This window comes from Rhododendron vialii, chromosome 2a, assembly GCF_030253575.1.
Source record: "Rhododendron vialii isolate Sample 1 chromosome 2a, ASM3025357v1".
In the NCBI taxonomy this organism is placed as follows: Eukaryota; Viridiplantae; Streptophyta; class Magnoliopsida; order Ericales; family Ericaceae; genus Rhododendron; species Rhododendron vialii.
Genome location: NC_080558.1, coordinates 14,935,460 through 14,951,311, shown reverse-complemented (window position 1 = coordinate 14,951,311; position 15,852 = coordinate 14,935,460). Strand labels below are relative to the sequence as shown.

The window sequence follows — 15,852 nt, the reverse complement described above, 5'->3', positions numbered from 1 at the left end:
GTTTTTAAGAATACCGAATGGAGTAAGTAAATACGGACTGGTTGCGAGTGCTACGAACCTTACGACCGTACCTCCTTTAATTATTTGAAAAGTTAAGTTATTTGTTAGTATTAGTTCTTTAATCAACTAAAATAAAAGGTGTGACTACCTAAAAGCCCGTTTAAATTAAAACAACCCGAAATTTTAAGTCAGCACACATCGTCTTTGCCTTACGCTTGGGGCAACCCATTATTTTAGGACTAAAAAATCGTCAAGCATTTTTGGTGCTGTCAAACCCAACCTTCGCGGCAATGGCGCCAAAAATGCTTGACGATTTCTTAGTCCTAAAATAATGAGTTGCTCCAAGCGTAGGGCGAAGATCGACGTAACACAATATCCGGCAAGTCCAGAGTCGAATCCACAAAGATGAAAATATGTACTGATTTAAAAACTCGGGTTGTTATAATTAAACGGACTCTTAGGTAGCCACCCCTTATATTTTAGTTGATTAAAGAACTAATACTAACAAATAACTTAACTTTTCAAATAATTAAAGGAGGTGCGGTCGTAGGGTGAATAGCACTCGAAATCAGTCCGAATTTACCTACTCCATTAGGTGTTTTTAAAAACGTTCAATTTAGATTGAAAAAGATACCCCGCAAGATGCGAAAGCTTATGGTTGTTGTTTACCCATGCGCAGCGGAAAATGAGTTTTGGACCCCATTCTCCCGTTCACATGGGCTCCGATAATGTCCGAATTCGTCTACGGAAAATATTTTTTCAATTTAAAATTGTCTTTTTCATTGTTTGAAAATAGGAGAAGTGCCCGAATTAACCACGGTGTGCTAATCACTCCGTAACCGTACCTATATGACTACGCACTAATCATTGCATATGGAATAAAAGAAACTTTAATTTGAAACATACTTCTACTACGCGAGATGAAAAATAATTAAAAGATCTAAGTTAAACAAGAACCAACGATAATTTTTATAAAGAACAGAAATTAAAACGAATTATTAAAATACGAGTAATTGAACAAAACTCTAAAAACTTAAACGGAAAAATACGCGTAATTGAACAAAACTCTAAAAACTTAAACGGAAAAATAACTCTGAATGAAAAAATAGAAATCTGAAACTACAAAGTAATTTTTGGAATTTCTATCATCGCTCTCGTTTTTCCTCTGCAGCTCTCGGTCCGTTTTTCTTTCTTTTCCCAAAAAGCTGCCGACAGTCAGTAGGTAATAAGGTTGTTTATATAGGGTTTGAAAGGTTTAATCACATAAAGATCCTTGAATTTCATGAAATAATAAATCAATAATTCATCTTTAAACACTTTGCATTTAGGCCCCAAGTTTCTTGTATTTCCTCTTTAATCCAAAATCTCAAACAACAAGCTCGAACAACCTATAAACAACAAAAGAACAAAATAAATATCAATTAACAAAAATAAATGAATAACAAATGTAGTTTGGAAAGCCAAAATATGTATATTTTGGCATTTATCAACTACATGTAAAAATATTGGCTATTGGGAAAGCACCATTCTTGTCTGCAGTCCATATTTGGATTGCAGATGTGCTGCGTGGTTGGAGTATTCACAATGGTCGGATGATATTTTTAACGATCGAGATTTTAAAAAAAAAACTTTTCCGGGAAAAAGTTACCGGCGAAAAGTTTAACTTTTTTCTGAAAAAGTTTTTTAAAATTTGGATCGTTAGATACAAAAATGAATGACTGTGATTGAACTGCAGGGACTCTTTGTAGTACTTTGCAATTGTACTGCAGAGAATCCGCCTCCATTGGGAAACTATTTGCATGTCCTACTTATTGAGGAGGAGTATTGAACTCAGTAAAGGTTGAATTAGAATTAATTTGATGCAACCTTTATTTATTTCATTGTTTGTGGTTTGCTGGGTTGTCTAGATCTGTTCTTTCTTTCATTTCATAACTATGAACACAATTAGATGGCGCCTAAAAAATAAAGAAGAAGAAGTGGGCGAAGAAATTATATTGGTTCGACCAATGTTTTATAGGGTTGCTCAAAAAATTTGGTGAACCGTGATACCAGTCCGGACCGATCCGATTCATATCTTTTGGTTTTTTTCTGTGAATTAATAGTTCGAACACGGATTGAAAAATTAGAAAACCGTGACTCGCGGTAATTTGGTCTACAGATTTTCATTACGAAACTGTAGATTAATTGAATCGGACCGGGAGATATTTGATATATATAAATAATTTTCAGTATTGTTAAAACTTTTTATTTTACATATCTTGAGTATTTTACCTTAATAATCTTCTTCGGTGTTTATTTGTTGTCTCACTTTGATAATTTTGTCTTTGATTTTATGCAATGAACTGTACAAATGATGTCTAGAAGGATCCTGTCTAGAAAGTAGAAACCAATTTGGTTTTTGGTTTGGTTGAATGGATATAGACACCGTAATGATGTCTGGAAGACTGGAACTGTTTTTTGTTTGGTTGAATCACGTTTGAACTTGAATGGATTTAGAACTGCAATGCTTTGGTGTTTGGTTGAAGGGATATCTATTATCTAGTGTGGGATATATGTTTCAATTTTATTTTTCTTTGCTTATGTAACATAATTCGTGGATAAAGCCATAATGATCTGCAAGCTACGAATTGGATTGGATTGGAGTGGAACCGGATCGTCGGATTTTGGGTCTGGACACAAATTTCTTTTGGTGAAAACGTAACTAATGGTTCGGTTCTCAGATTCCTATCTGGACCGCGAGCAGCCCATTGTTTTATAAATGAGAGAAAAGAGAAAGTTGTTAGTCTCCACTTTCCATGAGGAGGAAGTGGATTCAGTGGGTAGTTTCTGATAACCTCCCCACGTTTTGAGTTCTCTAGAAATTTGCCCACTACTTGCTTCCATTTTGGCCAGGTGCATGTTTCAAATAGGGAGGTGATTTTGGCTCTCCACTTTTAGCTAATGACACTTCACTTTTTGTTTTGTTTTCTCACATAAGTTACATACAAAATGGAATGCTAGTTACTAAAATTGGAGTGCCAAAATCAATTTCCAAATTGGACATGAGCCTGTCTATTATCAATATTAGCAATAGCGTCGGAAGCACAGGTGATGCATGTGCAAAAGATGAGAAAAAAAAATACAAAAATATTTGTTCAATTAAGATTATACCCCAAACTTCTCTCAAAGGCAATGCGATTTTGAATTTCGGGGATGAAAAAAGCATAATTTACTTACCTGCTGGTCTGCATGAATTTTTATTTATTTTATTTTTTGATCCGCATGAATTTCGATTACAAAATTCTCTCTGTAACCCATGAATCCATTTGATTGGGTTTGGGTTGATTGGGAAAAAGTAAGGGAATCATAGCACAGGTATATAAGAGAGAGTAATCTCTGTCTGTGTATATATATATATACTACAAATAAGAATCGGATAGGATGGCATTGATTGTGGGTGGTTTCCTCGCAGATTTACTCTTTTTTTTTTTTAATCAGCGGAAGTAACATTTATTAGGAGAAGGCAAAGGGGAAGGGAGTCCAATCGAAAGTTAGAATTGTACAGTCAGGATGACAAAACCCAATACAACATTTGAGGACTTAAAGTATCCAAATAAAAATAATACTAGAAAATTATAGGAAAGGCCCGGCCCAAAGAAACTCTAAACAAAAACTATTGCCATCCACCGATACAGACAGATTCACCACCATTGTCAGTCAAATACCACCAACGTTCACCAAGCCACCACTAGCTGCCCTACGGTACGTAGAGTCAACCGGAACCCAGAAACGTCATCACCTGCCTCGAATGCTACACTAAGTTGTTAGGCGAAATTCAGGCCGTCCAACAATAGCCACGGTTTGAGAGAGTTATTTCAAAAGCATGAATAAAGCAAGTGTAAATTCATGAACTTTTAAGGGCTTTTTTTTTTAACAGAATGAAAAAGTCCATACAACCTCAATTTTGGAGTGGAGTGAGACCAAACTGATACTCTCCATTTAAATCGTTCACCTAATTCAATAAATCACGTGGGCCTTGCCTTATTTGGATGGTTACAGCTTACAGGGTACTCTCCCATGAGTTTTGCTTTGTGGTGATTAGTTCAACGTCAACAATTGCCCCAAATGAGAAAAGGTAGAGAGAGGCTAGGTCATAGCCCCTCTCTTTGGAGAGTTCGAGAGTCTGAGACACCGCCCTCTCCCTTGTTCTCTTCCCTTTCCCCTGCGGTGCTCTCTTCTCTCCGGCTCTCTCTCTCCTTTCCTCTCCTTTCTCTTCTCTATGGTTGTGTGGTGATCGAGATTCTCGTCCGATCCTCAGAAGAGATGTTCTCCCACTACCCCATCATTTTTGGATCTTGGTGACCCACCTCTAGTTTTCAGAGCTGGATTTTCGGCCCTCAGATCCGATCTGCTTTGGCGAAGGGTTAGTGGGTTCTTCTGCTTACAGCAGCGACTGCGGTGGGACAAAGGGACGTTGAGCTTCAGTAAGTTGCCGATGTGTTTCCTCCATCTTTCTCCAGTCACATCCACGAGCGGATCAGTGGTCTTCATCAACGCAACTGTTAATTTTTGCGTGATGGTTTTTGTTTTTCTTTGTTTTTGGTTCAAATTTGTGGATCCTTTGTACTTGGTTGTTGTTCTTAGTTATGAATATATGTTTGGCTTCCTAAAAAAAAAAAAAAACAATTGCCCCAAATTTTTTTTTGTTACCCACCATCCCAAACTTGTAATTTAATTTTAATCATCGCCAACTTAATTATCTTGGCCCACTTAAATTGTGGTAGTTTTTTTCCATTTCTACAGTGCCTCTCGAGTATTGTTCATGTGAAATTAATTGTTTGAACATGGGCAAGATTCGAATTTTCTTTTTCGACAATGCTAGTGTGATTAATTATTTGACTTCATACTAGCTTGAAATTAACATTCGGAGTGCATAATTGGTGGCACGAAGATGTGGTATCTGCAAACGTTGTTGTATCTAGTTATCTACTTAACTACTAGGTTGCCTACGTACCCTCAGCTGGACAAGCATTCCATAGTTCTTCGGAGAAATAAACTTGTTTGATATTTGTGGATGCGGCTTTTTGTCTTGCTACAAGACTGACTACGTACCCCTAGCGGGATCAGGTCTTTCGTAGTTTTTTTATATTATATATATATATATATATATATATATATTTGGGATGAGAGAAACGGCATCACTAATAAAAGGAGTGCATCTCCCACTTAGGTTGGCACCAAATACCCTAACCAATCATATGCTCCCCGCACCCACAAGTGGGGAATACATCCTATTAGGAGTGGAAGAATTATGATAAACACCATGAGGGATTTGATTATCAGATATTCATATACCTGCAAGGTTTGTCTCTTCTATTGGATTTTGGAATTTCAGAAGTATAATGTCTGCTAGTCGTAAGAATACTAATCCTATAAGGTATTTGAGTAGCAGAAAAACTACTCCTAGCGCTTCTAGTACTTCTTGGGTAGCAATCCAACAAAGAATTCCTAAAATTTAAGGAAATTATTCCATCATTATCTTGAACTATTTGTTCAATTTGGTTCACAACAGGTCTAGGAGGAACAACATTATTAATAGTCCAATTTTCAAGAAAAGTGATATCTTTCCAATTAATCAATCTATTTGTTGTAATATTGGATGTTAACATATTTGTCTCTATTAAGACAATCTGGTCAAGAGGTCCTAATTGACAACCCTTAGGTTAATAGTATTCATTACTTTATAATATATTTTGTAAATTATTGCTATGACTTCAAATCCTGGCAAGAAGTCATACCCTCTAGTCTAACTTCTAAGATTGAGGGCTTCTCCCATGTTCCTATCTGTAAGTGATAAGGTAAAATTAGGAGGCGACAGCCGTGGGTTTTGGACGGTTTTTGGTATTGGCGACAGAGTTGTAGTTAGGTTTGTTGTATGTTTTGGACTTTATTGGCATTATTTGGGCTTTTAGGCCTCTTGGGTGTTTAGGCTGCGTTCCATTTATTTTAACTATATTATCTGGGCTTTTAGGCCTTTAGGTGTTGTGATTTTGTTCCCTTTGGGCATTTTCTTGGTTGGTTTCTTGCCAATCAAGGATTTGGGTCTCGGATTGGACTTTTCGTTCTCTCTTTGTCCTATTAATCTTTGTATCTTTTTCAAAAGTTGATAAAATTTCTTTTTCGCCGTTCAAAAAAAAAAAAAGATTCAAAAGGTAGAGGGAAATCAGATGTTGCAAGGTTAAGTAGGTTGCTCAAGCAATCTACCCAAGTTCGTATTCTTACAATTACAGACATAATTCTGAGGCAGCAAAAAGTATCAAAACTTGGCTCGAGCAAGCTTTGGAGATCGCTCGAATGAGATAAGCTAGGCCAGAAAGTCTATTTAAAGCTCGTTGCATGTTCATCCAGATCCATGATGAGCGCAGCCACAATGTTTATAGAGAGAGAAAAAGTTCGTAAGGTCTATAGAAACATTTGTGCGTTGGTTCCTTGAAAGATTTGATGAGATTTTAGGATCTATATACTTACATAATTTCTCTGATGCAAGGTTGATTGTTCATCTTCTACATCATGAGGAGACCTTATAATTTGAAGTTCAATGGTGATTGGAGTTTGGTCTAAAGGTAGAGTCTTGCGTCTAGATCAAATAGGAGTCGAATATGAAAGAGCATCTATTAGAGCGGTTCATGAGGATCCAACCAAGAGGGCATTTTGTATTATCACGCAGTTTTAACACATGCGACAAGAAGATAGCTTTTCCTACAGTTTCAGCTTTTGTGAATAGGAGAAGTTTGCGGGGGAAAAAGAAAAAAAAAAAGACAATAGGAGAACATTGTACCTTGCGGAATCTTATCTTGAAGTGAATTCCTTCATGATTTCATCAAATTCATCTTCCTGGTCATGATTGATTTTGGCTTTGAGTGCATTCGCCTTTTCTATATCCATTTGAGTGCATTGTCATGGACAAATGTGGCCAATGATTACTCTTCAATTTCAGCCATTATATGTGGATTCCACTATTTCTTTCAACCTTCGGTTCACATTAATTAGTACAAGGATCCAGATAATTTCTTGTACACACCTTTGGGCTGTGATTTTCTTTCCGTAAAAGTGGATTGCTGTTTCATCAAAATGACAATACTCAAAACGTGTCTTAAAAATATCACCTATTACATGTTCAAGGTATCTAATAATAGATGGTGAGTCAAATCCAACAAAAATATCAAGTCTACATTGAAGATCTATTTTAGTGTGTTGGGGAGCTGCAATGGGAACATACACAACACAATCAAAAAATTCAAAAAACAAAAAAAATATTTGGTTGTTGACCAAGCACCAGTTGAAATGGCGAAAACTTATGATGCGTCGTTTGTCTAACACGAATTAGAGATGCTTCATGTAATATGGCATGTCCCCAAGCAAAAAACAAGGAGTTAAGAAGGGGTTGCGCAACAACTAACTGAAATTTTTTAATAAAAGATTTAGCCAAGCCATTTTCAGTCTGAGTGTAGGCAACAGGGTGCTCAACATCTGTGCCAATGGTCTAACCAATAATCATTAAATGCCTGAGATGTAGTTCTCCGATATTGTCAAGAAGAATTGTCTTGATCGGATAATCAAAAAACTGTGCTCATATATAATCTGATTATTTGACTAGGAAATTTAGCAAATGCAATATTACGTGTAGACAATAAACAAACATGCAACTATCTAGTTGATGCATGGATTAGTACCATAAAGTAACACAATGGTCTAGACAAGGGGTATATAGGGTCACGAATGTCTTCTTGAGTTCATTGTAGAAAAGATGGTGCTTCAACAATTACCTTAGAGGGAGATGGTCTAATGATTAGTTTACCTTGTGAATAAACATTATATAAGGAGATCGATCACCAGGTAAAAGAATTTTTTTGCTTCTTTAATGGATGTCCATTTGGATTTTCTATAATTCGGTACAGCTTTATTGATCCCGGAGGTGATCATGTTATAACATAAGTATTTTCGGGTTGGAGCACTAATGGTACATCATAGCATATTATTTAATTGATTTTATTATCGTGTAATATAACCCAGATGACAAAATAGATATTTTTCTTCTGAATCTTGTATGGACAGTTTGAAAATCTTCAAGTATTGTGTGCATCCAATCAAAACGTGCTTTTGAACGAATCACAGTTTTTCTGAAGTTCAAATCTTTCTTTTATATCGTTCCATAAATCTTTTGGGTCTCTCACCATTGGATACTCGGATTTTAAATTTGTCATGTCCCAACTCCAATACGGGTCACGTTATCGGCCGGTGACGGAATCACCAAGGCCTCCAACACTTTTCCCATTCAGAGCACACTATATAACATAAAAGAAAAACAGTGAAAGCGACTATTCATACAACTCCAGAGTGTCTATACAACATAGCTAAGCTTAATTTACAATACCACTTTGTCTCAAAACTACACAACGTTCCTGCTCCTTTTTACAGACGTGCTATTTACAAGAGCTAACAAAAAAAAAACGCATCCAGTCCTCAACTTGCTATCTACAATAACCTGGAAAATTAGAAAATGTTTTCATAAGCCGAAGCTCGGGTGAGAAACGTATACCAAAGTTACAAGTTTGACCATAGAAATACCTTACTTAATAAAACAGTTCAAGAATCAAGCAACACTTCAAGTAATCTCATCAAATTTTCCAGGAACAAGCATCTTGATCTATAACTTCAATTCTTTGGTCCAAAAGATGGACCTTTTCTTTTTCCCTTTCATTTTTGCACATTCGAGCGATAATAACATTCAACGGTATTTTTGCCAGTCGGTTGGGGAGCGACCCCATTGAAGAGTGGTAAGATATCGTTACCCGGCGATGCCTGGTTGCATCTTCTACCTTATTACTTCATGCCACTAGTTTCTTTATATGTCCCCTAGCGCTCGAGACACCGTTCGAATGATTCATATTATCACAGGCATGTATTAACAAGAAGTAAATTCAAGTTCCCAAAACATATTGCCACGGTCTAGATTAACTGTAACACCAAAGATTTAATAAACAGGCCATCACATGTATTTTACTCAACATCACCAATTAAATCAAGTAAGAGGATCGAATTCCACACTTTTCAGCAAAAACAAGCAATGGCATTTTGTCCCAATATTCATAAAAATACATGTAACCAAGGTATACGCAACTCACCAAAAAGGATGCGTCTAACTTGACGTGGCACCGAACTAGCCCAAGGCACTGGTACCTATACAAAATGTACCACAAATTACCATTTGTTACAGTTGAACTTAGGGGTAAACTAGTTTTAAAACTGGCCATCGAATTGGCATCGAACTGTTTTTTTCTTTATAGTTCTAAATTAACAGTATTAAATACTTAACCTGTTACGTATTGTGAAGTTATGGGAAATACGCAGGAATTAATTAGCAGAGTCTTTAATTAGTTTAATCAAATTGCTTTCCCAATCTCTTAAATCAATCTACCATGGCGAGTTCCGGAACTAAACTCTTTACCGAAAGGGGTTTCGCTTGTGTGAAAATTTCAAGGGTTCAGGAATAATGAGTGCGAGGAGAGAGGGTTATAAGAAATTTTTGCCCCAAATTTATTCTTCTATTATGAACAGTATACATATCTCTTATTACTAACTGTAAAATAGAGTAATAGGTGAGAAAGATTACCAATAGGAGCTGTAGAAATCCTTCGGAAAACAAACGGAATCGAAAGCGGTGGGTCAATCTCGGTGAACGGAAAAGGCAGAGTCTCTCGTTTTTGTTTTGTCTTTTAATTAGTAAATACTTATAATAATCATATATATACTACGGTGGAGAGGAGGTGAATCACATAAAAGAAGTTACACCTGTAATACCAAAGCATAGCTCCGTGACACGTAGTGTGGTGTGTGGGTCCGTCGCGATTTCGGTCCGTACGTGTTCGGATTTCAGTCTCCGAAAAATTTCAAAAATTCAACACAGACTAATAATAATTTAAGGGTCACCGTGGCTATGTCGGATTCTTAAGGTAAAATCCCAACATTGCATAACTCACACAGTGTGTCGGATTCCTATTCGGACTACGTGACTAAATCTACTACTTTTTTTTTTTAAAAAGAAAAGTCAGGATTTTACAAAATCATGGTGGATATGACTGAGAAATGAAAATCATAAGCTTTGGCAATGTCTTCCAAAGACGGGAAAATCATATATAAGCTTTGGCAATGGCAATGTCAATGTCTTCCAAAGATGCAGTATTGTTTTCTTCAATAGTATATCCAAGATTCATACAATCTAGACGGATTTCTATGTCTTGAACCCACGGTAAATAGTTCATTTTCAAAATATCTAGAGGACTAAATTCCAGATTTTTGATGTTTGACATATTCTATAAAACAAGAAACTTTAATTTAGATACAAATGTAATATGAGACAATCCATGACCCTCTTCTCCTAACCACACGGAGGAAACTGATTAAGACCCAACAGGCTGAGTCCAAATCAGGGCAGTATATCATTGATCCTATTAGTTCTGTACTTTGTGTTTTGAATTAATGAACCTAATTTTTTGCGGTTTCAAAAAAAAAAAATCAATTAAACAGCAGATGCTTATGGTAAAAGCAGAAATTAAGAGCTAATAAAATTGAGAGATTAAAATAAAATAATCCTGAAATAGAAATCGCATGGTTGTGATGGGTTCACTTTTCAGTGTGTGGACAAAGTGCAGTAAATGTTTTACTATGGTTGGGTATAATTATTATTTTTCTTATCCGCAATGGAAAATGAAATCTTGACAAATGGTACATCAAGATGGGAAAGAGGAGAGGGAAATTCAACAAAAAATTTCAATGAAAGCAAAAAAACATATTGTTGGACTTTGCATATAGTTTGCATAGGAATATATAAGTTGAACTTAGCCAGTCCTTGACCACACAACGTATTCAAATGGGTGCATAAATGATAAGTATTTGAAGAAATTAAATCGATATCTTGGTATCCATCCTAGTCGATTTGAATACTTTCTACGTATTTCAGTGGCCTGAACCAGGGGTCAAAACCTTCATACGATTTTATTAGTTAAAAGAAAACGAGAATAAAAATTATGCAGCTAGCCGCTCAATTCATGATAAGATGTTCTAACAATTGAAATTAGCCATCAGTGCCACATCAGCGTCATGGGTTGGCTCATGCTCCCGTTGTCCTTAGACTTACTGGTTTTTTTTTTTTTTTTAAAATTTTGCTAATGCGGACGTGGAGCCTACCGCCATGTCAGCGTCATGGGTTAGGTCATGCTCCTATTTCCTTGTCGGTAGATTTACTGAATCATCAAAGGAATCCCTGTGGACCATTTACCAACCACTTATATAGTGTTAGAATAGTTGTCATCGAATGAGAGACCATTTAATTACATTTGGAACATCTTTACTCATGATCAATTGATTTTGAGTTAGATATAAATTTTCACATGATATCAAAGCGGATCCATTTTAACCCAAGTTTTATAAGAAAAATTGAATCAAGTCCCTCTACAATTACAAACCAAGGAAAATGCTACAGGATGATAAGATCCAAAAAATAGCCACACATGACAGACCTAATTGCATTTACACGTGAGAGGGTATCGAATGAGAGATCACTAAATAATATTTGAAATATCACCACAGAGAGAGAGAGAGAGAGATGCACTACCCAAGCTACACCTTAGAGAGGGAGATCAGCAACTTCATTAAGGTATGGATTTCAGTAGTTGTTTCTTTATGCTACTGCTATTTTTCAGCCAAGTTCATCCCAAAAGGTATGCCCAGGCTTTTCTCAATCATCCCTATTGTCTCTCTCTTTTTTGCCCTTCCTCTCAAACTTCACTCCGCCAACCTTTGTGGCAGCACCGCCTTCATCATAGCCTGGCTTTCCAATTTCAAACTCCTCCTTCTTGCCTTTGGCAAAGGCCCTCTCTCCGAGCCTTCTCTCTCTCTCCCCCATTTCACTGCTATTGCTTGTTTCCCTATCAGGATCCAACAAAACCCACCTCCGAAATCCCATGCAAATCTAGAAAATTCACTGACATCTCAAAATAGAGACAACCCATATCCATTAGATCAAGATGGCCACCATAGCCAAAACCCACCTCCAAAAGGTCATAATAGAGAAAATCCAAATCCCAGAATCACACAAAATGGAAACACATCGATTTGGAGTTATGCTATAAAGGTTGTTTTTCTAGCCTTGTTTTGGCCTTTTTACGAGTATAGTGACCACATACACCCGAATGTCATGTGGGTCAGTTACTGCTTCCACATCTACTTCACGTTGGAAATCTTACTAGCCACTGCTGCAGCCGCTGCTCAAGGCCTATTCGGGCTAGAGCTTGAGCCGCAATTCGACAAGCCGCACCTCTCGACCTCTGTCCAGAACTTCTGGGGCAGGAGATGGAACCTCGTTGCATCCCGATCCCTGCGTTCCACCGTATACGAGCCCACGCTATGCATATGGGCACAGGTCATAGGCCGGAAGTGGGCTTCGCTTCCGGCCGTCATGTCCACGTTCGTAGTCTCGGCCCTGATGCACGAGATACTGTTCTACTATATGGGCCGGTTGTGGCCGACGTGGGAGGTCACACGATTCTTTCTCCTCCACGGGGCGTGCGTGGTGGCGGAGATTTGGATCAAGAAGTTGGTTAAGGACAGGTGGCGGTTGCCTCGGTTGATCTCAACGCCGATGAGCGTCGGATTTGTGATGGTTACCGGGTTTTGGCTGTTTATACCGCAGTTGTTGAGGTGCAAAATTTACGTCAGAGCGTCCGAAGAGTATGCGGTGTTGGGAGCGTGTGTGAAGGACATTGTTGCTGGTGTTGTGAAGTCGATCGTATCAGTTTACAGTTTGATTGGAATGGGAATTAAAGATCTCCCCATACCAGGAGTTCAATAATTATTCCTCAATTTCTTTTAATTATTTGGTGTTCTTGGGCTCCATCATGTGGTGCCCCAAACTTTTCTCTACCATTGTGTTGTGGCTCATGTACTTTATGATTGCTAGAGGGATGACATGCACACTGCGTATGTGAATGGCAGCACGGCAAACCCAGAAATAGTGGAGCAGCACTTGTAGTGGCCTAGTGCGTGGGTGGTTTTTTATTTTTGTTTGTTTACTGTTTTGTCCTTCCCATGGTAGATGGCTTGGAACATTTGAAGCCTAATAAGCTAGCTACTTCTTGAGGGACTATTTTGGAAATGAAAAAATCCATACAGCTTTATAATACCAAATGGTGCTCTCCCTTTATAAATAGAATAGATGTCAGTGTGTTTTTTGTTTGCAGCGGTTATGTTTGTCATCTTTGTTTTAAGTTCAATATATATCTAGTTATGAATTTGGTAATAATCAGTCTTTGTAGCATATATTTGTAGTTGTAGTTTCTCTCTTCTCCATAATTATCCACCTTTTTTCCACACTCACTCACTCTTTCTAGTAGTGTTAAACTTTCCAAGTTCAGAATTTCACAAAGAGAACACCTTCATTTCTCTGCAAATTTCGGATATGTTGTAAAATTTCATTCTTTTCGACACTCTCTCACATGATCATCCATGAAAAAAAAAAAATCACTTGATCATATACATACATATACAGATCATTTGATAGTAGGAGAAGATATTCACACATAATAGTATTCACACTTTTCACGTCTTTATCTTTTGCTCATTCAACTCTCACATTTTTATAATACAGATTCTAAACCTATTTATAGGCAAAACAATAAGAAAAACAAAGATGAGATAATCTCTCATTTATTTTGCAAATCCCAAAATATATACTCTCTCTGTCCGGATTTAATAGTCCTTTTTTTTGGGGTTTGTGTCATTTTTTAATCAATTATTATTGTAATTTATAATATTTTATGTAATTTTGAAAATATTGTCTTATAGAACTAATTGAGATCTATCAAATAAGATCCATATTAGATATAAAATTTATTATCAATTTAAAGATATAACTCATTTCTTATCCAGTTAGAATTGAACGAGGAACTATTAAGTTCCGACGGAGGGAGTATCACTGAAGCTTCAAAGTCTTCAAGTCTGATAAAAAATAGTGCTCTACGTTTTTCTTCTCCCAATCATTCACTTGTCTTTTGAAACTTATCCGACTCAATCCTAATCAAGCTGACCTTTCATCATTACCCCTTAAAGATTGATTTTCCTTTGGCATCGAATCACTCTTCTTCTCTGGCTAAGATAACCTCTGCTTTGAGTAACATTGTTTCGGCTGTCTCTACAATATTCACTTGCTCGTCAACTTCTCCATATTCTTCCTCTGTACAGTCGTAGCTATAGTGACCGTACTTAAGACAATTAAAGCACTGAACATCTACAGTGCAATCCCTACTCAAATTAATGACCGTAGTCATTGCCATTGTAGCATTTTATACCAAGCTCACATCAAAGCCCCTGCCTCGTACTTGTACTTGTCCTTGACCTTCTGCCTCATCCTTCTTGCACAGACTCTTGTTGACCCTTAACTCTTTGTGTCCTCGTGCGCCTTCTAACTCGTTCACGTCCCCATCCTCTTCCTCTATGTAACGTCCCTCTTTGCTCTTCTTCGTCTCTCATGAATGTCAGTCTCGTCTGCAAAACTTGTTCCTTGTTCCTGGGAAGTCACAGCCGTCCTGTTGTTGATCCGCTGCTCATAAATCTGTAAGATTGCCATAAGCCCGTCTATCGTCATAGTGTTGAGGTCTTTGGATTCCTCAACGACAACTACAACATTGAAGCTTTACCAGACAAGAGTACTGAATTTCCTATCATATACTCCTTACCAATACATGAGATCCTCTCGTCATATAGAGGTTTAGGGAAGTGAATTACACGATAGTGTTATACTCCCTCCGTCCCAAATTGATTGTCCGGTCCGCAAAACAGGGACTAAAAAATAATGCATTTCTCTCAAGAAAAAAATCAATTTTTTTTTCATAAATTAAAAGAACTCATCGATATCTAGTAAATTGTTAAAAAAAATTTTAATTTTTCTTGCAAAAATTATATTATTTTACGTCCTTGTTTTGCGAACTGGCAAACATTATGAGACTGAAAGAGTATATTTTTACTTTTTTTGTTGTGTCCAGATTCACTTTTAAATGAATCTGGATTATTCAGATTTTGTGAGACACTTGTATGGATTAAGTGGCAGAGCCAAGAATCATTATTAGTAGGGACACCTATTTACCACACCTCATCCAAAAAAAAGTCGTATTAAGCAATGCTAGACAATTACTCCCTACGTTCCGAAATGAAAGTCCCTCTTAAAAATTTCAACTTTTTTAGAGGACACGTAATCATTACACCTACTTTCCATCATTACCCTTATATTCTACTGATTTTGCATCATTTGTATTCACTTATGGGGGACACTTTTGGAATTTTATCAAATTTTTACTTCTATTTTTGGAAAGGGACAATCATTTTGGAACATCCAAAAAATGGAATAAGGGACTCTCAAGTAAGAACGGAGGGAGTAAAAAAACTTGTGTGCCAAGAATAAGAAAAACCGAACATATTCATTAAGAAAAGTCCCTTACCTAAATTATTAAAACACGGATCAAAAAAAAAATATTAAAACAAATCAATTGCTTGAATTGTCGTAGCGGTTCAAGTCTAAAAGAATTGCTCACTCATGTATGCGTGTATGGAAAACTGTGCAGTAAGATCTTTTGTTGTAATCTGTCTTTACTCAATTCACAATAATTAAGATGTCAATATTTAGCAATGTTGCTACATAGTAAAGAATATATTTGTTCATATTTGGCCCAAAATCTCCAAATTCAAATTGCGTGGTAGGTTCTATCAACACTAAGAAGGAAACATGACCATTAAAATTATGAACATTTGATAGAGTATAAC

The 15,852-nt window shown here is 36.8% G+C and overlaps 1 protein-coding gene across 1 annotated transcript; it reads left to right on the top strand.

The window, feature by feature from the left end:
* Window positions 1–11,604: 11,604 nt before the first annotated feature.
* LOC131314215 (acyl-CoA--sterol O-acyltransferase 1-like) lies at window positions 11,605–13,357 on the top strand. Its single transcript, XM_058342722.1, has one exon. It carries the CDS (start codon window positions 11,645–11,647, stop codon window positions 12,887–12,889), a length of 1,245 nt encoding a protein of 414 aa, XP_058198705.1. The 5' UTR covers window positions 11,605–11,644; the 3' UTR covers window positions 12,890–13,357.
* Window positions 13,358–15,852: the final 2,495 nt, after the last annotated feature.